The sequence below is a fragment of the Sinocyclocheilus anshuiensis genome, unplaced genomic scaffold, assembly GCF_001515605.1.
Source record: "Sinocyclocheilus anshuiensis isolate Anshui unplaced genomic scaffold, SAMN03320099.WGS_v1.1 scaffold28, whole genome shotgun sequence".
Lineage (NCBI taxonomy): Eukaryota > Metazoa > Chordata > Actinopteri > Cypriniformes > Cyprinidae > Sinocyclocheilus > Sinocyclocheilus anshuiensis.
In genome coordinates, this window is record NW_015555724.1 from 212092 (window position 1) to 237902 (window position 25811).

General features: G+C 35.8%; 1 protein-coding gene across 1 annotated transcript in view; it reads left to right on the plus strand.

Annotated features, from left to right (window-relative positions):
- Positions 1-12260: 12260 nt before the first annotated feature.
- The window catches only part of LOC107672583 (semaphorin-3ab-like), a 39322-nt gene continuing 25771 nt past the window's right edge, over positions 12261-25811 (plus strand). Inside the window, exons 1-2 of the mRNA XM_016465834.1 lie at positions 12261-12772; positions 22584-22744. Of these exons, the coding sequence (XP_016321320.1) occupies positions 12658-12772; positions 22584-22744 (276 nt within the window). The 5' untranslated portion in view covers positions 12261-12657. The remainder of the gene's footprint in view (positions 12773-22583; positions 22745-25811) is intronic.

Consider the following 25811-nt stretch of genomic DNA (forward strand, 5'->3'; position numbering starts at 1 on the left):
CTCAATTTGAGGTCTATGTTCTTCTTCCCAGACTTAATTAACGATGCAGGAAAATAGAAGAGGTGGTGTGTGGGTGGAGGGTTGCCGGAAGAATTGAAGCAAGACTTAAGTAACCAGACGTTTATATTCTTTGGTTTGTGCTCAGCAGGAGTAGATGACAATGTTCATTCAGAAGTTTCTTTTTGAACTCGTTTTAAGTGTTTTACCACCTTTACGTAGTGCTTTGTTCCTGAGTGGATGTTGAAAGACTGGATACTTAGTACAGTAAATGCATCACACCATCCCTTATGAACACCTCTAGGTATTTTCCAGAGAGGTTCACCAAACAACAGTAGGCCTACATTGATTTGTTAATTTGAACTTACTGAAGAAATCCAACGGTGAGCCATTGTTGATTGACAAAACATATAAAGTAATGTAAAATTCCCATTAGTGACTTTTTATTGTGATTGTCAGAACGTAAGAAGCGTTTAGGTAGGTATTTGCCCTCTGCCAGAAAGTTGTCAATGGGAAGAAGGTTTACCTTCCAACATGACAATGACCCAAAGCACACAGCAAATTTATTTATTTTTTATTTTTTTTTGCAAACTTCAAGTCTACAAACGGTCACCATCAAATTGAACTGAACTTGAGCAGTTCTTTTACATTATATAATACATTATCTGTTTATTTATACAACTTGAACTGTAAAAAAAAAAAAAAAAGTCCTATATATTAAAGGGATATTTCACCCATTTTTACTCATTAATTTCTCACCCTCATGTCGTTACAAACCTGTAAGACCTTTCTTCATCTTCAGAACACAAATTAAGATATTTTTGATGATGAGTTTTCTGACCCTCCATAGACAGCAAGGGAACTACCACGTTCAAGGTCCAGAAACGTAGTAAGGATATTGTTGATATAGTCCATGTGACATCAGTGGTTCACAAATGCATTCAAAAATGCTCTTGTGAAGTAGTTCAAGAACAGCTTTTCTGAAGGGCTGAGTGTTCATGACTGTTTTGGGTTTCGACATCAAGGGGGCCCTGCAAATGTTGATGGATGTGATGGATGGTTTTCAGGGGCTGCTAGTTGCATATGGACACAAAACTGAAAGTGCTTATGTATCCAGTTTATATGAGTACAAACTGGAAAATTGCTGGCATTTCTCCTCCCCATACCAAGACCAAGTGTCATCGAGGGAAATGGGAGGGATGCCAAAGTAGTGTGACTGTTCCAAGACCCTTCGGCAAGAGCTTATATTGGTCTTTTACCAGTGCAATAATACACTATACTGTAGCATACTTGTATTTTTGACATTTGTTCATATTGTTTATATTGTGCTAGCTAGAAAAACTGTTCTTAGTTGACGATATTATCTTGATATGGCTTGTCACTAATTTGGCCTTCCATTATTTTATATAAAATCAGTCAAATATGCTATTAAATGCAACTCTGAGTCAATTCTGGGTCTGAAATTAGTAAAATAATGATGTTTCTTTCAGCTCCATGGCTTTTCAGTTGAGCTTTGCATAGTTTAAAACGTAGACGCTGTTGTGATCCCTTCATCTCCTCAAACTCCCTCACATCCCATTTTCCGTCTGCCTGTCGCCGTATTTCACTCTCTGTTCTTAAGGTTGGCTCGTGCCACCATGTATGTGTGTTAGGAAAGTGATTAGAGTCCAGAGTAGTGCTTTAAAGACCTGCTTTTGTCTACAGCTGAAAGACTTGAACGAATTGCTTTAATCCCGCTTTAAAACCTGAGGCTGTTGGGTAAAATCTTCTTCAAGGCCGTGGCTGCCTTAAGCTACAGGTAGGAGTTTCTCAGTCTCTGGGAATTTGCATCGTAATTGGGTTTAGCTCTCATAAATGAGGTTAATTACAGCAATGTGGATTTAATTTCAGAATCAAGCGCATATTTAGGTTTGAGAGAGAGAGAGTTTAGAAGCACAATTAGATTGCACTACTAGTTTGCGCCTAAACAATCAGACGAGGTCTAACTTATGTTTGCTCACTTCTAGGTATAGTTCTATTCTAATTCTAAGTAGAATGGGCCTGAAAAATGCATTAGTGATAATAAATTTATGTAGCATGTCCTAGAATGCACCTCTTCAGCAGGTAGCTTGAATGCAGAGGGATGTTACATAATGTAGAGATGAGCCACTGCATTTAAAGGCTATGGCATCTCTATTAGAGAGTCAATAGCACATAATCTCCTTCATGTGTTTCTGTGTAGCTCAGTTAACCAAGAAATTAATACTTTTATGCAAGGACATATTAAATTGATCAAAAGTGGCAGTAAAGACATTCATACAAAAGATTTCTATTTCAAATAAATGTTTTTCTTTTGAACTTTTTATCAAAAAATAAATACTTAAATAAATAAAATAAAATCACGGTTTCCACAAAAATATTAAGCAGCACAACTGTTTTCAACGTTGATAATTATAAATGATTTTTGAGCAACAAATCAGCATATTAGAATGTTTTTTGAAGGATCATGTGACACTGAAGACTGGAGTAATGATGCTGAAAATTCAGCTTTGACATCACAGGAATAAATTACATTTTTAAATATATTCAAATAGAAAACAGTTATTTTAAATTGTAATAATGTTATATAATACTCTTTTACTGTATTTTTGATTAAATAAATGGCGAACATTGGAGATTTCATTTTGGAACATTGGAAAACATTTTTAAAATCTTACCGACCCCAAAATTTGAAAAATAAATAAATAAATGTGTAATAGTCGGCACACATACATACCAACACACTTACGTGTATGTGTAAAACGGAGCAAAATGGCTGAAAGAAATGTTATCTGATTTGAACCACATGTGCAGCTTCTGTGCAACTTAACAGCTGTGTTAAAGGTCAGTACTGTGAGGTCCCAGTTTCACCACGTGCCTGATGGCCTGGTGGGAAGGCGAGCACATTGCGCAGAGTAATTTATTCATGGCTTTGTGGTTTTTCACGTTATTTTGCCATCCATTTTTTATTGAGAGAGAGACACTGACTCACACGGCGTGGTGTTCTTGTCCATTAATACTGCATGCCGGTCTCAGCCAGGATTCTACCATGAAATGTTTATAGAGTAAATAATTGCTTCCGGTTAGGGCATGTTGTCGACACCCAGGAGGCGACGGTCTGTGTTTGGATCACGATGGTACATTCAGAAATTAGGCCACTCCCCTCCACCCCACTTTCTGCCGTTTCTCTTCTAATTGCTGCTGTGTACATGTCCTGCTTTTTGAAAAAAACAATATAGTCTATGATAGTATATAATTTCAGATTAAAACATTTAATGGTTTATAGTAGAGGCTTTTGTGTTGTTTGACAACACCTTAATATGAAATATTAGGTCAGAACCTACCATAATATTACCATGGTTTCGATATGGTAACTTGGTCCACTCACAACAATTGCAGATTTCATCCAATGCTATCACTGTACTGTACCATGGTACTGCCAAAAGTACTTTTTTATAAGGGATTATACTCCAGATAATAACATGGTAATACCATGTTTTTAATGAACACATCCAGATATATTCCTTACAAAAATACTGTGAAATTACCAGGATACAGTGACAGTATTCAATGGTAATACTAAGAAATGTACCATGGTATTGAAATTCATGTCCAAAATACCATGGTACTTTTTGTGAGATCACATTTATCACAGTATCATGTCCAAAATACCATAGCATTACCATGTTATTTTTTTGTTATAAGTGATACGAAATGTACCATAGTACCTTGTCCAAAATACCTTAGTAATACCATGGAACTTTTTTTACTGTAAGTGATATGACATTTAACATAGTACCATGTCCAAAATAATATAGTAGTACTATGGTACTTTTTGTAAGGTATATGACATTTAACATTGTAACATACCGTATACCGTAATTATACCATGGTACTTTTGTAAATTATATCAGATTTACAATGGTACCTGGTCCAAAATACCGTATGGTACTTGTTGTAAGTGGTATCACATTTACAGTAGTACCATGGTACTTTTTGTAGCGATATCACATTTATGATAGTACCAGGACCAAAATACCATATTAGTACCATGATGCTTTGATGTCGCATTATAGTACCATGTCCAAAAAACCATAATGGTACCATGGTACTTTTTGTAAGTGGTATCACATTTACCATAGTACCTTGTCCAAAATACTATAGTAGTACTGTAGTACTTTTTGTAAGTGATATCATATTTACCATAAAACCCCATGAGGAATTCACATTCCTCAACCCCTGCTTGATTTTCATTGACAGCTGGATTCCCTCAGTCTGATAAAACAGTGTTTGTGGAAACTTATTGTATCATCTTACGTTATCATAACAGGTAAACCAAAATTCCTCACTTTTTCCTTCATGACGACTCACACTGCCTCCCTAAGTATCTTCTCACACCTGTCATATGGTCCCACAGTCCCGGGACAGACTCTGCGTGGGCTTTTGGACAAATGGCTGACCTAAACAGCATCATTTATGGGATTACTTTCCCAGAGTGTTTGAACAGATGAGGACTCGAACACTCCACCCAAGCGGTCAGTAGTGGGTGGAGGTCGAGAGGGGGCCAGGAAGGCTGGATGGAGCCTGAAAGGGTTTCGAGAGGGTGATGGGGGTATGGAAGAGGTGTGGGCATCAGAGTGGGTGTGGCCATGTCTTTTTGTCTTTGGGTCTGTATGGATGAGGGTGTTCTGTGTGGGCTGATGGGAGGGTATGTATTGTATTAATAAGTGCTGAGTGGGATCGTTTGAGTGTTTTCTGTGGTTTCACTATTAACATATCCTTAAAAGTGCAAGAAGAATATTTAATTTTGTGTATTTCTATTTTAACTCTATGACTAAACTCTAGAGATAAGTGTTTCTTGTACAGTCAACTTGTTAACTAAAGAATCCGGTCTGAAGTAATTCAGAGCCATTTTTAAGTAGTTCGTTAGCAACTCTTTGTCAAAAATCTAATGGAATGCTAATGGAATGTTATCATAATTTGGAGCCAATCCAAAGAGGATCATATACAGATCCACAAAGAATGAAATAAGATTGGATAAACTGAAAATGCCATTTTTAGTTTATTATTTGGAGTTTATCCAGTCAGATTCTTGTTTGTCCCTTTTATGATTGGTTCCAAATGATTATAGTAATTTTATTAGCATTCCTTATAACCTGTTGATATGTGTTCAGTGCAAAGGTGTTTGTTTTGCTAATTTTCAGCTTTGATGCGATGTACAATTAAGTATTAATGCAAAGCTAAGATATTAATACATTGTTTGAAGTAATATACGTTGAAGTTATATATGTAAAATATAATATAATATAAAATATCATATATGTAAAATTTTGGGGTTGGTAATATTTTTATTTATGTTTTTGAATATAATATAATTTTTTAATAATTTAAAATAACTGTTTTCTATTTGTAATTTATTCCCATGACGCAAAGCTGAATTTTCAACATCATTACTCCAGTATTCAGTGTCACATGATACTTCAGAAATCATTCTAATATGCTGATTTATTATCAATGTTGAAAACAGCTGTGCTAACTAATATTTTTGTGGAAACTCTGATACATTTTTAGGATTATTTGATGAATAGAAAATTAAAAAGAGCATAATTTATTTGAAATACAATCTTTTGTAACAGTGTACCTGTTAAAGTTTTTAGTATTTAGTATTTCTCTCTTTTATAAAAGTAAGAATAAAATAAGAACAAATAGCTTGATGAATTAGTTCTTAGCACATGATATGGAGCTTGAGTAGCTCGACACGTGGTTTGGGGAGGGTTTACAGAATGAGCCTGGGTTACTTCACAAAGACAATAAGTAAAAGCCAAATGATCTTCCAGATGAAGGTTTTTCTTCCAGCCTGAATATACAAACTCTCAGGAGCTTCAGTTTTCATATCATTGAGTGTGTTTGAAAGAGAATTAGTTCTGGATTTTCCACGCTTCTCCAAAGGGCGTTATTTATTTCTGCCTGCTAGCACAGATTCTTGAGCAATAACACATAAACTTTGCTATTCTGTATATATTGTGTCAATAATTTTGCTTATTGTTGAGCCTATGCAGTTTATAGGGCTACTGATATAAAAAAATCAAATTGGAAACTTGGTGGTTTGAGAACAACTGAGATGAACTCAGATGAGATGAAAAGACACATATATAATTTAAGTTTTGACGCAAGTTTATTTATTTTTTTGTACAAATGATGCCCTTTTACACTGGAGCAGCATTTCTGGGACATGAAAGGCGGAAATGTTCAATGAAAGTCCCTTGTTTGTCTTGAATTACATGCATACATATTTGCTTTCCGCAGACATTCACTCTTCCAATCTGATATTAAAATGATGTACCCCAGGCCCTTGGTCATCTGATTTCAATGTGAGATTTGCTAGAAAAGACCGGGATGCTGTATGACGCCACACTGGTCTTGTGTGAGTGAGTGGCATTCAATTGAGTTGTGTAATAGTTGGACCCTGGAGTCATGCAGGAATATGCTTGAGCGGATTCCTTTTTTTTTTAAAGCAGTGCTGTCAGTAAGACTCATGGGATAGATGATTGAAGCAGAGAAAAAACTAAGATGAGATAGAAAAGAATAGAATACATGCAGTTCTTTTTGCCAGGCCCACATGGAGTCTGGCAGATTTTTGTAGAATTGGAACACTGGACGTTCTACACATATTCCACCCTTTGCATGTTTGTCTGATAAATATTTTGGCTAATTCGATGTACTATTTTTAGACATTTTCAATACATATATACATATACAGTATATAACAACAGTTTAAGCCTGTTCATTGAGTTCAGTATAGAATCCGATGTGTTTATTTAGGTGTGAAGTTCAACTGCTTGAGTTTGTGTTTCTTTCTGGAAGCAGACATCAGTTAGACGGGGAATCAGTGGGGAGCTCACTGTAGTAGGAGGCAACTTTAATGAAAATTGAACACCACTTGAACTAACTTGGCAGTCTGCCGCTCAGCATGCCGGCCTCATTATTTACCCATTAACGGACTCTCTGTTATAGCAGGCAAAGACTTGCTACTTTATCATGACTCCACATCGACTTGAATAAACAGAGTTTAGTCTCCTCAGCCTAATCTTACAGCTGCCATTTCTTATTATGACAAACGGATGCTTAAATTCACACAGTAAGCAAAAATTGTGTTGTCTATAAGCAAAAAGTTAGGACTAACTCCTGCCAAGATTCAACAAAACATTTTTGTTAATGTTTAGAAAATTCAAGCTTCTCTTCAGAATCACATTTAGCAGTGTATCCAGCACTACCACCGGTCAAAGTTTGAAATAATTAAGATTTTAAAAATATTTTTGAAAGAATGTTTTTTATGCTCACCAAGACTGCATTTATGTGATCAAAAATACAGTAAAAACAGTCATTTTGTGAAATATTACAATTTAAAATAACTGTTTTCTGTATTATTGTATTTATGTTTTTGTGCTTTCAAATGTTCAGTTTCCACAAAAATGTTATGCAGCAAAAACTGTTTTCAACATTATAATAATATGAAATGTTTATAGAGCACTAAATCAGCATATTATAATGATTTCTGAAGGATCATGTGACACTGAAGACTGAAGTAATGGCTGCTGGTAATTCAGCTTTGAATAAATTACATTTTAAAATATGCCAAACGTTATTATTTATTTATTTATTTATTTATTTGTCCTGACCTTTTGCCTAGCCTTATACTCCTGCATTATATAATTTACTGAGAAAGTAATTATATCATATCATGTGAGATATTCCCAGTATTCTCTCTCTCTTTTCCCGTCCTGGCATCTGTTGCTGAGAGCTTTGGACAGTCCTGTCAGTCACAAGCTTGTTTTTCAAAACCTCTTAAATCCCAATTACTGAAGTATCCATGCTCTGTGTGGTTTGTGCTAAACAGAAATATGAAGAGAAGTCTGGTGGCCTGTAGTTCAACATTATCATGTTACAATAGGCAGCATCACGGCTTTGGGAAATTAAAAAGAGATCAGACTGAAAGCGCTGGAATTGTTCATGGACTGCTTCATTGTCTTCTAGAAGTGTTGGTATGTTCTGTGGGGGAGGGATCACTGATAATGAGGTCAATGGATTTGGGGTGGAGTGGGCGGAGTCACAGAAATACAGAAGATATTGTCAAGCTAGTTATACTTAAAGGGATCAATAAAGAAATTGTCATTATTTGCTCCCCCCTCATGTCATCTTTTCCACTTTATTTTATTTTGTGAAATATGAAAAAAGATGGAAGGAATGTCCAAGCTTATGCTGATTTATTATCAATGTTGAAAACAGCTGTGCTAACTAATATTTTTGTGGAAACTCTGATACATTTTTAGGATTATTTGATGAATAGAAAATTAAAAAGAGCATAATTTATTTGAAATACAATCTTTTGTAACAGTGTACCTGTTAAAGTTTTTAGTATTTAGTATTTCTCTCTTTTATAAAAGTAAGAATAAAATAAGAACAAATAGCTTGATGAATTAGTTCTTAGCACATGATATGGAGCTTGAGTAGCTCGACACGTGGTTTGGGGAGGGTTTACAGAATGAGCCTGGGTTACTTCACAAAGACAATAAGTAAAAGCCAAATGATCTTCCAGATGAAGGTTTTTCTTCCAGCCTGAATATACAAACTCTCAGGAGCTTCAGTTTTCATATCATTGAGTGTGTTTGAAAGAGAATTAGTTCTGGATTTTCCACGCTTCTCCAAAGGGCGTTATTTATTTCTGCCTGCTAGCACAGATTCTTGAGCAATAACACATAAACTTTGCTATTCTGTATATATTGTGTCAATAATTTTGCTTATTGTTGAGCCTATGCAGTTTATAGGGCTACTGATATAAAAAAATCAAATTGGAAACTTGGTGGTTTGAGAACAACTGAGATGAACTCAGATGAGATGAAAAGACACATATATAATTTAAGTTTTGACGCAAGTTTATTTATTTTTTTGTACAAATGATGCCCTTTTACACTGGAGCAGCATTTCTGGGACATGAAAGGCGGAAATGTTCAATGAAAGTCCCTTGTTTGTCTTGAATTACATGCATACATATTTGCTTTCCGCAGACATTCACTCTTCCAATCTGATATTAAAATGATGTACCCCAGGCCCTTGGTCATCTGATTTCAATGTGAGATTTGCTAGAAAAGACCGGGATGCTGTATGACGCCACACTGGTCTTGTGTGAGTGAGTGGCATTCAATTGAGTTGTGTAATAGTTGGACCCTGGAGTCATGCAGGAATATGCTTGAGCGGATTCCTTTTTTTTTTAAAGCAGTGCTGTCAGTAAGACTCATGGGATAGATGATTGAAGCAGAGAAAAAACTAAGATGAGATAGAAAAGAATAGAATACATGCAGTTCTTTTTGCCAGGCCCACATGGAGTCTGGCAGATTTTTGTAGAATTGGAACACTGGACGTTCTACACATATTCCACCCTTTGCATGTTTGTCTGATAAATATTTTGGCTAATTCGATGTACTATTTTTAGACATTTTCAATACATATATACATATACAGTATATAACAACAGTTTAAGCCTGTTCATTGAGTTCAGTATAGAATCCGATGTGTTTATTTAGGTGTGAAGTTCAACTGCTTGAGTTTGTGTTTCTTTCTGGAAGCAGACATCAGTTAGACGGGGAATCAGTGGGGAGCTCACTGTAGTAGGAGGCAACTTTAATGAAAATTGAACACCACTTGAACTAACTTGGCAGTCTGCCGCTCAGCATGCCGGCCTCATTATTTACCCATTAACGGACTCTCTGTTATAGCAGGCAAAGACTTGCTACTTTATCATGACTCCACATCGACTTGAATAAACAGAGTTTAGTCTCCTCAGCCTAATCTTACAGCTGCCATTTCTTATTATGACAAACGGATGCTTAAATTCACACAGTAAGCAAAAATTGTGTTGTCTATAAGCAAAAAGTTAGGACTAACTCCTGCCAAGATTCAACAAAACATTTTTGTTAATGTTTAGAAAATTCAAGCTTCTCTTCAGAATCACATTTAGCAGTGTATCCAGCACTACCACCGGTCAAAGTTTGAAATAATTAAGATTTTAAAAATATTTTTGAAAGAATGTTTTTTATGCTCACCAAGACTGCATTTATGTGATCAAAAATACAGTAAAAACAGTCATTTTGTGAAATATTACAATTTAAAATAACTGTTTTCTGTATTATTGTATTTATGTTTTTGTGCTTTCAAATGTTCAGTTTCCACAAAAATGTTATGCAGCAAAAACTGTTTTCAACATTATAATAATATGAAATGTTTATAGAGCACTAAATCAGCATATTATAATGATTTCTGAAGGATCATGTGACACTGAAGACTGAAGTAATGGCTGCTGGTAATTCAGCTTTGAATAAATTACATTTTAAAATATGCCAAACGTTATTATTTATTTATTTATTTATTTATTTGTCCTGACCTTTTGCCTAGCCTTATACTCCTGCATTATATAATTTACTGAGAAAGTAATTATATCATATCATGTGAGATATTCCCAGTATTCTCTCTCTCTTTTCCCGTCCTGGCATCTGTTGCTGAGAGCTTTGGACAGTCCTGTCAGTCACAAGCTTGTTTTTCAAAACCTCTTAAATCCCAATTACTGAAGTATCCATGCTCTGTGTGGTTTGTGCTAAACAGAAATATGAAGAGAAGTCTGGTGGCCTGTAGTTCAACATTATCATGTTACAATAGGCAGCATCACGGCTTTGGGAAATTAAAAAGAGATCAGACTGAAAGCGCTGGAATTGTTCATGGACTGCTTCATTGTCTTCTAGAAGTGTTGGTATGTTCTGTGGGGGAGGGATCACTGATAATGAGGTCAATGGATTTGGGGTGGAGTGGGCGGAGTCACAGAAATACAGAAGATATTGTCAAGCTAGTTATACTTAAAGGGATCAATAAAGAAATTGTCATTATTTGCTCCCCCCTCATGTCATCTTTTCCACTTTATTTTATTTTGTGAAATATGAAAAAAGATGGAAGGAATGTCCAAGCTACTCTTTTACACAAGTAATAATGTGACTTTATATTTGCATATTTTCTATTTGTATATATTTATATTACAGCTGTTTCTTATGCTCACCAAGGCTGCATTTCGTTGATCAAAAATGCAGCTTTTATAAAAACAGAAATATTGTGAAATATGTTTTTTTTTTTTACAATTTAAAATAACTGTTTTCTAATTTAATACATTTTAAAATATAATCTATTCCTGTGATGACAAAGCTGAATTTTCAGCAGCCATTAATCTAGTCTTCAGTGTAACATGATCCTTCAGAAATCATTCTTATTAGTTATAAATAATTCTTATTATTCTCAATATTGAAAACAGATTTGCTGCTTAATATTTTTGTGGAAACCATGGTACATTTTGTAGGATTCTTTGATGAATAGAACAACAGCATTTATTTGAAACAGAAAATCTTTGCAAAATGTAAATGTCTTATTTACTGTCACTGTTTATAAAAAAAAAATAACAATAATAATCTTGCTGACCCCAAACTTTTCATTAATTTATTTATATATTTATTTATATATTTATTTATATTTATATTTAAGTTGATGTAATTTTTTTTATGCAAATATGATTTGTGTGCTCCATCAGAAGAGAAGATTATCAGTGAATAACGTCTTAAAATTAATTTTGTTCTTCACACAGAGTCCACTTTTATGATACTTTTATGCAGTTCTTTTGTAGCTTGACAGTATGAATGACCTATATGCAATATGAAAGTGAGTAAATGATGAGTGAACTTTATAAGTGCCCTGACCAGCCTTTCTTTAAACATGGAATATCATCCTTCCTGCCACACGCCTTCACCTCACACGGGGAGACATGCTAAAAATAAGTGTCTGGTGTGAGGGTGGAGTTTGACGAGAGTTTTCAGACTCCTGGGCGGCAGAGAACAGTGCGAGACATGGACAGGAAGGGACAACTTCCTAATGTCCCGAGTATCACATAAAATCTGTTCTTGCATTAGATAGATATAGAGCAAAATAAACATTAAGAAACCAGGACAGTGAGGTTAGGAAATATCTACCACACCACACATGCCCTCCAATGTCAGAATGATTCTTGTAGAGTGAGTGCAACATTGACAGTGTGTGTGGGATTTGAAAGTATGAAAAAAGGCTACCTAGAGGATCCTCTGCTGGAAGCACAGCCCTCCCTTTTCCTCTCGCTCGCTCTCTCTCTCACTCACTCACAGTCTTTCTCAGCTGGCTCCGCTCTCTCTCAGTCTTGCGCTGTGACCGTGTGTGCGCTGAGCTTGTGCAAAGAGAGAGAGAGCACAACAGAGAAGCGCCTAGGGCTTCACCGAGCTTTAGTTGAGTTTAGTCTCAACAGTGTTACTATTTAAAACAGTCAGAGAGGAAGAGCGCACAACATCTAGGAGATAAGCAACCACAGAAACACACTTTAAAGTGAGACTGTGAGTGGTCTGGACACTCATGGTCCTCTCCTGAGGCTGTGACTGCTTCACCAGGAGAGATGTGATCGTTGTGCGACTTATTTAACACAGAGACACACCTGCTCCATCCTCAGGTGGCGTTCCGAAGGACTGGATTGCTGAAACGACACAGTGTTTACCAGAGGCCAGTGGACTGCACGCAGCCGGGGCGAACATGGACTACCTGTGGGGGATTGTACTGCTGCTGTGGACGCTCGGCGCACCGGAAAGAGGAACAGACGCACAGAGGAGCAAGAACAACGTACCCCGGCTCAAACTCTCATATAAAGGTCAGTCACCTTCTGCTTCTGCTGCTGATGGGGATTCTGGAAAATTGATCAGAATGATTGAGGAATCTTAGAAGAGCAGATGTTAAAGTTTGATGCTTTCCTGTCTGGAGTTGGAATACGGGTCTGGTTGCTTCATTGATATGATTCACATGGTTTAATTATGCATGGTTGGTCATTTTGAAAGATGTTTTTGAAAGAATGAAAGTGAAGCTGGACATCATATTGATAGTCATGGGTATATATGGATATTTGCGTTCATTATTCATAACTAAAATATTAGAGGGGTGTTACTGAAAGTGATATTGTCTTTTGTGATTGGCTAGTGCTGAGGGGTGAAATTATAGATCAAAAATTGTGAAAAACATTAGTGTAGGATTTAACAATTTTCACTCAGATATCACAAGTAAATTTCATTAATAATTACCAAGTAACACATTGAGTTAAATGTGAAATTTTGAAGTAGAAAGCAGAAATATTATTTTCTTGTAAAACATACTCCAGTAATCTTTTTTTTTTTTTTCAATTAAGGGATTCAGTAATCTTAGATTTTATCAACAATGCCTTTTTCTTTTTCTTAATTTTTTAATATTTAACCTTAAAAAGTGGATCTATACAGTTATTTAAGGCACTATTTCTACCTGATCTGACTCTTAAATATTACTTTTGTTTGTAGTATCTGTTATGGTTGATTCAGTAATATTAAAAAATACATTTGACTTGATCAAAACCAGTTATTGTAGCTGTTACCACTTAAAGGACATTTTTTAGGTTACCAAATGAAGCATTTTGTACAGTTTAGAGCTTTAATTCACAGTATTACTTTTGAAGGAACCATTTAGGTTTAATTCTACAAGATACAGGATTATGTATCACACAATATTATGTATTATGTAGGATTATGTATCACACAATATATAAGAAGTTCAGTTTCATGCACAGGTTAAATCAGGCATGTGTAGTTATGTTTGTGCATTTGCAGAGCCTGTGGGCTGAATGCGTTTGTCTGGATGCACAGGTGGGAATGTTTAAACCGCTGGCATTCATTGTTTCCCTGAAACACCTACACGTATACAGTTCAAACGCCAAAATACAGACTAAACTCTGTTTTTAATTTGTATGCTGTACATTTTGAGTCTAACTTAATAATATCAGTCAATCATAAATGATCTATCATGGCGGTTTTGCTTCAGTATCCAACACAGTACAATTGTTTTCAATTAATAAATTATTTTCACCTTGCATAATTTTATTCATGTTTTTTGAGTATGAGAACATGTCATTCAAACTTTCCATGTTGGCATCTGCTAATTTGATTAGCGTCTGCTAAGTTATACCAAATTTGCACCATAATATTGTAGAAATTGTTTAGATATGTGGTGTTTAATGTCATCAACAGATATTGGAAATATGGATAAGCCAATTTATTTTGCTATAATAACTATACATGGATTTTATTTTTATACAGCAGTGTCTGACTCTATCAAAACAGACTTGCCCATTTTTGGGTTGCGACCCATTGCTTGAGAACCACTGATCTATTATACTCTTCTCTGCATGTAAATGTACTGTACTTTCCTCCACTTTTGTTGCTCAGCTAGAGTAAATTGTTTATACGATTCCCAGTGGTTTGAGGGCGTGTGTTATGATAATTGCAGACTGTATCACACAAGATGGCAGTTTTTAACCGTGCAGTTTTGTTAAAACATTACAACTCTTCCCATTCGATTGGCATTCATGATGAAGTGAACTGTCAGAAGTGAATTTACACGAGTGTTTAAATGCAAGAGCTTGTTCCACCCTCCCTCTGTAATTAGAAAGAGCCACAGAGAGAGAGAGAGAGAGAGAGAGAGAGAGAGAGAGAGAGAGAGGGGTTTAACAGTCAGGGCAGATGGCTGTATAAAAGTGAACCATTTCTCTCTCTGCCAGCTTTCTAATTGCACTGACAGCTCCTCATACTCTAGGCTGATCTAAGCAAACACAACTTGGTTAAATGCCAAGACTGATTCTGATATCCACAAGCACCAGAGCAAACTCACACACCTGTGAACATTTGTCACCACAGTTTGGCTGATTCATCTTTTTCTGAATTTTCATTAATTAAAATGCATGTGGGGGTGTGTAATTACTCATGAAGAGCATATATTTGTTGTTTGTTATATATACTTTGATTTACTATAAATGTATTTAACTAAAACAAGAACATCGTTTTTTTTTTTTGCTGGTGAAATATGTGTTTTTGGTGGCACTAGTGTCACCAAATGGAACTGAAAATATATATATATATTTTTGTTTGTTTTTTATTACAAATTGATTTATTTATTTAAACAGCTTTTTTGAAAAACCTTTGTCTTCCTTTGGTCGGAAAAACATATTGTTGTGCCCAAAATCAAACCATTTGTTTAGCCAATTTTATTGTGTTGGACTGGATGGGATGCTCCACAGTTTTTACAGTTTTTGTGAGAATCCAAGAATTGTTTGCTTGTAGTCAATGTAGGTTGGATTTAAAAAAAAAATAGATATTAAGATATTTAAGGAATGTAAATTCGTATAGGATTAATACCTATAAAACAGTGCTGAAACACATTTTACATTATTTCAGATCATTATTACTTAAAAAGTATCAATAAAAATGTAAAATTAAAAAATGTACTATACTCTAACCTTCACAGTAAACTGCTGACATTATCAGATTTGAATCAAAACATGATTTGACTAAATAATGAAACTTTCAAATATTGAGGACCACTTTAAATGTATCCACAAGTTGTTTTTGACACGTTTCACTATAATTGTGAGGATAGAATTGTGGCCCTCACATGTACAACCCAACTTGTAAACAAACACATAGCTGTAGAGTCCTTTTAGCCATATTTCCAAAGAATGAAGGTGTGTGTGTGTGTGTGTGCGTGTGTGTGTGTGTGTGTGTGTGTACAAAAAACTTTTTTTTTACTTTTTGAAAAAAAAAAATATATATTTTTGTTCTTTTTTAGAAATATAAAATGTATTTAAACATTTATTTTATTTTATTATTTTATTTTTACCAGTTGATTTAAATCTTACCCATGAAACACATTTTTAGATTATCCTGACAACATGACCCAGACAAGTTGAGCCATTTACAAGAAGACAAAATTTCCTAGAGGTCCTCCCATAGACATAAAGTTTTTCAAACTATGATAATGATATTTTCTATACTCTTAACCTTCACAGAAACCTGCTCACATTATCATACTTGAATCAAAACATGATTTGGCTGAATTATGAACCTTTTAAATATTGAGGACCACTTTAAATGTCTTCACAAGTTGTTTTTATTGTGTTTTACTAAGTGAGAATATATTCCAAAATGTGGTCCTCACGTGTACAACCAAACCTGTACACATTCACATACATGCTGTACAGCTGTATTTCCATAGAATGGAGGTGTGTGTGTGTGTGTGTGTCTGTGGAGAGGAAGCCACCCATGAGGAAGTCCTGACTGAGCACTGGTGTTCCTCACAGGGGTGGTATCAGTGTCCCCTCTGAGCCGAAAGTTCCTGGGGCAGGTTAACAGTAACACCTTTACATAAATGTCAACCGGTGTGGAAAGACATAAAGAACTGGATAATGGATGTAGCTGCATGTTGTCTCAAATAAGTGGCAAAGAATCAAGAGATTGACTACTTCAGTGCATGCATATTGTATGTGTGTGTGGATTTGTGTGGTGGGATAATGTTTTTGGTGTAAAGCTATCCCATTCCGAAGTGAATGTTTTAAGACGGCTATAATCTCATGAAGGAATGAGAGAAGTTTTATTTCACTTTAATTAAGCTTTTAATCCACAAACATGCCAGGAATCTGGTGTTGGGTTGCATTTGCAGCATGTGAACTCTCCGTATCCTATAAAGGCGCAGCGTTAGAGCGCACACATCTAAAACAATACTCTGCCAAATTCCTGTGAAATGGAAAATATTTATGCCGTAATACAGATTTTCCCCCTCGGAAAGCAAAAATACATGAGGGAAATTGGATTAGATTTGATTTCAGGTTTTTGATTGCTTTAAAATCATCTTTGGACCCTGTGGAGAGAGTTCAAACAATAAGGTATGCTAATAATCAGAACTCCAGATTTGATTAGATGGACATGCATGCTGTGATGAATGGAAAAAGGTGAGCGTGGATAGCACTCATGTTTCATCTGCCCACACGCAAACACAAACACACACACACACACACACACACACACACACACACACACACACACACACACACACACACATGTGCCCTGCAGAGCAGAGAGTGCAGGCAGTATGTAGGGTAGGGAAGTTTATTTTTATCAGCCTCAGATGGGACCGTTCCTCTGCCTCCACCTGCCCTCCCCTCCTCGCTTGTGCTTTCAGATGTTTTTCCACAACAATAGATGGAGGGAAAGAGACAGAGAGATGGTCTCAGAGGTTTGAAGAGGCTGAGACTAGCTCTTCTTCAGATTAGCAGCATGTCTAAAGCCACATCCTCCTGTGTGACTGCGTGCTGCTACTGTAGATTACCCACAATGCCAGGCAGGGGCACCGTATATTCTGGAATCTGACACAGAACATTTTTGCACTGACTCAGCTAAACCATGATACACTACTGTTTAAACTTTAAATGTTTTTTTTTTTTTTTAAAGAAGAATGATTTCTCTTATGCTCTTATTTGGTCTCTTATTTGATCTAAAGTACAGTAAAAATAGTAATATTGTGAAACATTATTACAATTTTAAATAGCTGTTTTCTATTTTTTTTATATATTTTAATTTGTAATTAATTCCTATGATGCAAAGCTGACTTTTCAGCATCATTACTCCAGTTTTTAGTTGCACATGATCTTTCAGAAATCATTCTAATATGCTGATTTGCTGCTCAAGAAATTAATATACCAAGCTCAAGCTTAATGTTTTTGTTTGATACACTTTTCAGGATTCTTTGATGAATAGAAAGTTCAAAAGGACTTCTCTTTGAAATAGAAATCTTTTGTTGCATTATAAGTGTTTTTACTGTCACTTTTAATAAATTTAATGCAACATTACTAAATAAAAGCATTAATTAGTTAAAAAAAAATCTTACTGACTGACTGCAAACTTTTGAAAGAGTGTTTACAAAGCATAAAGCTAAATTGTATTATTTTTTTCTGGTGAAGTTGTCATTGAGCAAGTGCCGTTTTCTCTTAACTACTGAAACTGGACTGTGTTCTCAAAAGCACACAGTCCTGGTCTCTTTTCCAACATGTTAAGAGATTATTAATCATCTCAATTCGGCAACACGGCTATCAAAATGATCTCTTTCCAAATCACAGCATTTTCAATAATATATCTGCAGATTCCATGTAGACTTTAACTATTATTAGTTCATGAACAAACCTACACTCAGTAGTTAAAAAATTCATCCTGGAACTGAAATGTGTTTTTTTTAGCTTCAGTATTCTGATGCTAGTGATTTCAGTGATTGATTGCTAAAGTTTTACATTTGATGCCCACAGTCTTACATTTTTGCTTACATCCTTGCAGAATGAACTTTAAAACCATTTGGTGTTCCTTGTCTTTGTCTTTGGCAACTCAAATCCTTGATTCTGAGAACCTGTTCCTCAGGGTGTTCTCAGGTAATGTTTAATAGATAAGTAACTCTGGGCTATATGATAATTACAGCTCATGCGCTATTGATTCACACAGCAACTGTCGCTAGAGCTGAGTCTCTTTGAGTGAAACCTGCCAAGAACAGTCACTTTTTGAGATTTATATCAGAGTTATGTGTCTGTGTGTAATGGATATTACTGATTAAAAAAGCACTTTTCACTGTTTTACTAGGCAGTTAGATCATAAATATCATGTCCACATTTTACACAAGATCAGGTTTTATTACACCAGATTGAAAACTTAATGTTCTCAGAAGGTATTTAATTTCCAGGCCCAATTAAACTCACTTCTCACACCTCGATCTGATCACACACTCACAAAGACATGCAGAATGATGTAATAATTACAAAATGTTCTATCTGGGGTATCTGATTTATGAGCTCGGAATGCCCTGGCAACCGTCTGGATCATAACAGAGGCGTTCAAAAATATAAACGAATACATCATGCTTTGTTTTCACCTATTTGACAGAGAAAAACTTGACGATTGATTTATTGTTTTGATGAAGACACACAATTATAACAAAGCAGCAATGTTTCAGAATGCTCACAGACTTTTGTACATACGGTACACAGACTATTTGTTCAAAAGCAATGCTTGACAATAATCAAGTGCAGTTCATTTCCTCTTGAATAGTGAGTGTTTGTGATTGTTGATGGAGTCATTTTGCAGTTCTAGAGAGCGTTTGTGTGTGTATTTGATTGCTGTATATGTGTGCATATTTTAATTAGACCTCTTCCCAGCACAAGTGCATTACGCAAACAGACCCTTGACAATCCGATGAGACGCCTGTGCACATAGTGCGCATAGTCACTCGTTTACACCAGCCAAAGTGAGCATAAAACTCATCAAAAAAGGCGAAAATAGCAAAAGGAGAGAGTATGACAGCAACAATGACATGTTTCTATGACATAAAGCTCAGAGGAAACGCTCGTTAAACTTTGTACTGTTCATTTCCTCACAGTACCTGAAATATCCTGTGAAATATACGTAAAACCACAAAAGTCTGTCAATACACTGTCAAGTTGTTTGCAAAATACATTGCTTTGAACTGAATGCTAGTGATAGTTTTATGTTGAAAGATACTGAAATATAATAATTCATATATCGACTTGAAATAAGCAAATATATTGTAAAATGTATTTTATATTTTGTTAAAATATTTTTGCAAATATATTACACAATATAATTAATTTGATTTAACTGATTTAAAAAATAAGCAAAACTTGCAATTCACTTATTTTGTTTCAAGTTTGGCTAATTTGCTAAAGCTTTCAGCTGTAAATAATAGTGCTTTCTTTTACACATTTTATCATGTTTGAATCAGTTTCACAGATTTTTTTTTTTTTTACCATAGTGAGCACAGTGATAGTGAAAAAAAGTCTGATTTTGTCAAGTCAGGTTACCTTTATTTATATAGTGCTTTATACAAAGCGGTTTCACAGTTATAAACAAGAAAATATTGATTCAGTGATGCAAACCAGATTTAATTCGGCTGTAATGCAGCTCTAAAAAGACAATAGTAAACAGTCATTATTCAGTTGTGTGAAGTTTAGGCCGAAATGAAACGATTATAGCTTTCGGAACAATTTTTATTTGAACAGAAACAGGTTTGTCTTAGAAAAAGCCTGTTTGTGAGTGAACGCGCACATTGAAGTGATGGTGAGATGAATTCCATGGGGTTTCGAGTGTGTCTGAGTGTGTAAAAGGCATTCGGAGTGTTTTTGAGTCATGGCGCCAAATGGAAACACCACAGCCACTCCAAACCTGAGTGAGAGATTCACTTGCGTTCTCTCTTTCTCCTCTTCTCTCACTGACCTCTTTTAAAGGTCCCATGACATGCTGCTTTTTGGATGCTTTTATATAGGCCTAAGTGGTCCCTAGTACTGTATCTGAAGTCTCTTTCCCGAAATTCAGCCTTGGTGCAGAATTTCAGCCACTACGAGCCAGTCCCACAATGAGCTTTCCTTAGGACGTGCCATTTCTGTGTCTGTAGCTTTAAATGCTAATGAGGAGGAGAGAGGCGGGGCAACTGCCATGCTTCGCTCGTTTACAAGCCATGATGTCTCTCGAGGAAAAAAAAAATTGCGCTCGCCTCGCACGGTAGTAGCTCATTTTCTCATGGGCGGGCCAAATTCTCTGGGCGGTCAAAGCAGAGAAAGGGGAGGTAACCTTTCCCCGTATGACGACATAAAGGGAAGATTCCAGATTGGGCCATCTGAGCTTTCATTTTCTCAAAGGCAAAGCAGGATACCCAGGGCTCGGTTTACACCTATCGCCATTTCTAGCCACTGGGGGACCATAGGCAGGCTAGGGGAACTCATATTAATGTTAAAAAACCTCATAAAGTGAAATTTTCATGCCATGGGACCTTTAAGTCATCTCAACCTTAGTCTTAACCTTTCTTAATTCTTCTCTTCTCTTCTCCTATGTGACACTCCACAGGTTTGTCTTTCCTTTCTCACACTTTCATCTTTCACTCTTTCCTCTCTCCTGTTCCTCCTCTATTCCTCTCAGGCCCTTTGAAAAACTCTTGTCACACTGAACTCATTCTGACTTAGAAACATATTATGTGTTTGTGTGTGTGTGTAGTTATGAAGATTTGCATGCAATAATTACTTTAAAAAGTTAAGTATTCCTTAATTCAGTTTTTCATTCACTCATTTATTGAGTATATGAAAATGATGTCTATGTATAGGTGTGTGTGTAATATTCTTTTTACTAATTCATGAATTAATTTACTTATTTACAATTTTTGTAACCTAAAAGGGTTGTTCATGATCATGTGTTTGAATTTAAGTACATTTATTTATGTTTATTTTTGTATGATGAATACTGATGGGTTATAAAATCTAATACAACCTAAAACCTAACACACATACACACCTAGACACTCATAGGTTACAATAATTGTCCAAACACTTCCATATTTCTCAGCTGCTATTAATGTCCCTCTGGAGAGCAATTTAAGTGTGACGGCAGGGAAAATCTTACTTCCCTTAAGGACAAATGCTGTAATTACAGCTGGCTGGTCCCGTCACACATTTTTTGTTTTCTTTAACGTGGCTTTACACCACATGCTTTCTTGTGTGGAATATAAGTTAAGAGATGTACACTCTCAGAAAAAAACGGTACGAAAGCTGTCACTGGGGCTATACCCTTTCAACAGGTACTAATATGCTCTCTTTAGGAGTAAATGAGGTACAAAGGTATTTCTTTTGAAAGGGTATTACCCAAGTGACAGCTTTTGTACCTTTTTTCTGAGAGTATATTAACGATTAAAGGCATCATGTTCAACTTGTTTTTCCATACAGTGAACGCATAACAAGTCCTGCATGCAAAAAGGACTTGAAAGCACAATAAAAGTGCACTCATGCATTTTATTCTTAGTCGTCTGAAGCAATATGATGGGTTTGTTTGAGTCGTTATTCACTGAAAATCGTCTGTAATCCTCAGATATCCTCTCTGCATGCACAATCAAGATAACTCAAATTCCAGTCTGTTCCTCACACAAAGCTACTGCATGTCTTCTGAAGACTTGATTCTTTTACTGTGCTTTCTTGCGGCTTGACAGTCACTGTTGAATGATTCTGAGTGGGAGTAAATGAAGACAGAAATGTCATTTTTGGCTAAGCTATTCCTATAATAAAGAAATAAACAAATAAAATACGAAATCCCTAGCAAATGTGGCCTATCAGTATTGTGTAGCTACTTGAAACTATTTTATAAACAAGATTACTTTTGTTTATTATGGCTCGGCTTCATTCAGCTATTTGCTCTATAGAGAATTAAATACATAGGAAAAAATTGAAAAATGCACAAGCAAATATCTGTGTGTACCTATGAGCACCGCCAGCTTTCCCAGCTGCATATTTGCTACAACCACAGTCACTAGTCTCACACAGACTAGAGCAGAGCTGCCGTCCCTGCTGAGCTGTTCGCTGTCAGAGCCAAGGTCCATCTATCTGTCTCCCTCTCAGCCATATTACTCTAAAAAATGAAGATGAGGTCGGAAAACATCACGTTTTTTACGTATCGTCGGCCATATTTGAAAACTCAGCATTTGGGTGTTAATTTTTCTGTCAGCTTTTGCTTTTGAAGTTTGTAGGTTAACCATTCTCAAATAAATCCTATATACTATATTCCCTTTTTTTCCAACAGAAATGTTGGAGTCCAACAACCTGCTCACTTTCAACGGATTGCCCAACAGCTCTGCCTATCACACCTTTTTATTGGACGAAGAGAAAGGTCGGCTCTTTGTGGGGGCAAAAGACCATGTGCTGTCCTTCAACTTGGTGGACGTCAATCTGGACATGGATCTGGTAAGACGAGGGTGTTAGAACAACTATTAAACCAATCAGGATAACTTAAAACAATTTGGATGATCAGCATTGCACATGGGGCATCATTCAAATGAAAGTTGATAGTTGTAGGGATGTGCGAAACATATTTCAAACGTGGCTGCCTGGTAAGTTGTCGACTAGCCGACTACTTGGTTATAGGGAATCCCTGCATGATTAGTTTAGTTTAGGGTACATCTATCAGACACTAAACAAACACCGACAGATAGCTGGAATATTTTTCTGCACAATCTGATTTGAAGTCTGACAGTAATTGTCTTGAAAAGGATGTTTTGATAGCTGTCGTGATTGTAATTTAAATGGACTGAAATTAGACTTCACACAATTTCTCAGAAGAAAACAGTTAGCATGTTAAAACTGTCAGCATGCTACCAACCCTCTCAGGGGTGTTGTGTCTCAAAAGTCATCCACTTTAAACACCACAGCAAACAAATTAAAGCTAAAATATTTCAAATGTCCTGTGCTTAAAATCCTTTACCCAAATTGGTGTTTCCGGTCATAAATGGCCAACTTTAAAAACTTGCTTTTAAATCTCTCATTATGCTATATTATCACCAAATCTCACATTCAATCTTTTTGTCAACTTGTTTTCTTTCAGTTTGCACAGGTTTGTATTTCTTTTTGGAACTGATTAATCGTAGGCCTCATTGATCAGAGCTTATGCACATCAGTTTTTGAGTGACAAAAAAGCATTATTTGTGGATATTTTTGGCAATATTCTTGAGGCTGAGATTTGGCAATATTACAAAAAAACTGAGATATATACGCTCAGATCAATGAGGCCTACAATCAATCAGTTCCAAAAAGAAATAAAAAACCTATATAAGCAGTTTTTGTAGCCCGGTCATTTTTGACCAAGTGTAATAAGGTAAGAAAAAATCCCCAAAAAATGACCAGCTCTTTGTTTGGGATGTTGTTAAACATGTGAGCAAAGTCAGTAGGTTTTAGTCTAATGCAGTAACATTAACTAGAATTTTCATGGGGAAAAATCGTCTCTGGGTCAAAATGACTGGAACACAGTCTCTCTCTCTCTCTCATTCTCTTGTTCCCTCTCTCTCTGTCTTATACACACACAAACACGAACACATCAGCACACAGGGGGATCTGTTTCCAACGAAAAGTGTATGAATATTTCAGAGCAAAGCTGTCATACTGATCACATAGAGTCTGGCTGAGAGCTGCTATCCATTCACCTGGATAAATAATGAACAAAATAAACGTAGCCAAGTACAGACAAACGGCGCCAGGGCAAAACCGCAGCCCATTTTAGTCTATATACAACTTTAAAAACATAACCTTCACCGAACAAAGGTAATATAAATGTTACCGTATGAGGAAACATAAGATATATATATAATTTATCCTGAAGAATTTACTTTAGTCAGCTATCTTAGTTACATTATAAGAAGCTGTTCACACAGAACATGCTCTCTATACGCCTCATTTTTGAGCTGCATGAAGTATATAGAGATATTTCCATTGGTTATTTCATCCTATTCTAAAACAAAAAAGTGGGTCAACTAATTCAGTTATTGTCAGGAATAGTGACGCATACTATGCCACATTTACAATTGAGGTCTAATGAGGGCAACATGTACCGCTACCAAAGAAAACTTTCTTCCTCCATACCAACTACTATACAAGTTCTGTATAGTACTTTCTCTCTTTCTGTCTGTTTCATTCAGCACTTATCTGATCAGGATGCAGTTTCACACGTTCACAGCCATCAAACAGGAGCTCCATTACAGCACACTGAACTCTCTCCAGCCACAGGGAGAATGGAACTCGTTGTGACAGCAGTCCCACAGAAACCTCGTTCTTCCCACTAATACAATTCCATTACTCTTTCCACTGAAGGCCTCTTGCACGATGCCTAGGATTTGCACAACACGTCTGGAAAGTTGTGTGTATAGACCCTGGCTAATGCAATAGCTAATATTGATGTATACAGATTTGTGTTAAAGAATGGAGTATACAGTGGGTATAGAAAAGAATCACCCCCCTGTGTGGCAAATTTTACATTTTGAATTTTTAAAAATCGTAGTTTCACCAGAATGGTAAAAAACTTTGTGACTTTTATGGAACTTGGTACGTGAACACACAAAAAAAATTGTGGGCATGATTCGAAAAAGCTAAGTGGTCGTAAAAAAATAGTCACTCATGGTCTTCGGTCAAAAATGACCGACCATAGGAAATGAATGGGAAATAAAGAACATGTTTGTGTTTACAATCTACAAATTTCTATGCAGAAAAAAATTGCACAGCAATGAAGGGGTGAAACTCTAAAACATCTAGAGTGCAAAGTCAACACACCAACTCACACACACGCGGACACACACTTGTACACACACACACACACACACATGAACTGGTGTGACTAACACTGCAACTATGTAAAATAAAATCAATAATTCAACTACAATGCAGTAAAAAAGTGGACAGAAGGAAGGGGTTACACTCTAAAACATCAAGAGTGTAAAACAGATACATCTACTCACACACACTTACTTACACACACTCACAGACACACACATACAAAATTATACATACTCAAATTAATTGGTATGGCTATAACCACATAGCCAAAATGAGTCAGAAGACTGAAATAAGAGGTTAAAATCAGATCAGACCCAGAAGGATTAAGCTCTGATAAAGCATTCCTGTTAATTTTTGCTACATTTTTATAGAATTTTAATGTTTTGTGTAACAAAATGTTTTTTGTGTTCAGGTTTGAATGTAGTAATAATAATGCAAAAACCTACACTTCAAATCAACATTTAAAACAACAAAAAATATAAACTTTGACAATGCCTTAATATACATTTAAATCCACAACCAAATAAAAGTCAACAATTATGCATAAAAACAACTAGGGAATTCACAAGCCTCTCTATAGAGTCCTATACAGGAATCTAGTGGTTGCACCATGAAATTACAGGTTATTCTTTTTTTGCTCTCACCAGGAGGTGCTATTCTGCCTTCAAAAATAGGATTTCAAAGGCCTAGTCTCTATTTTAATCTGAAATAC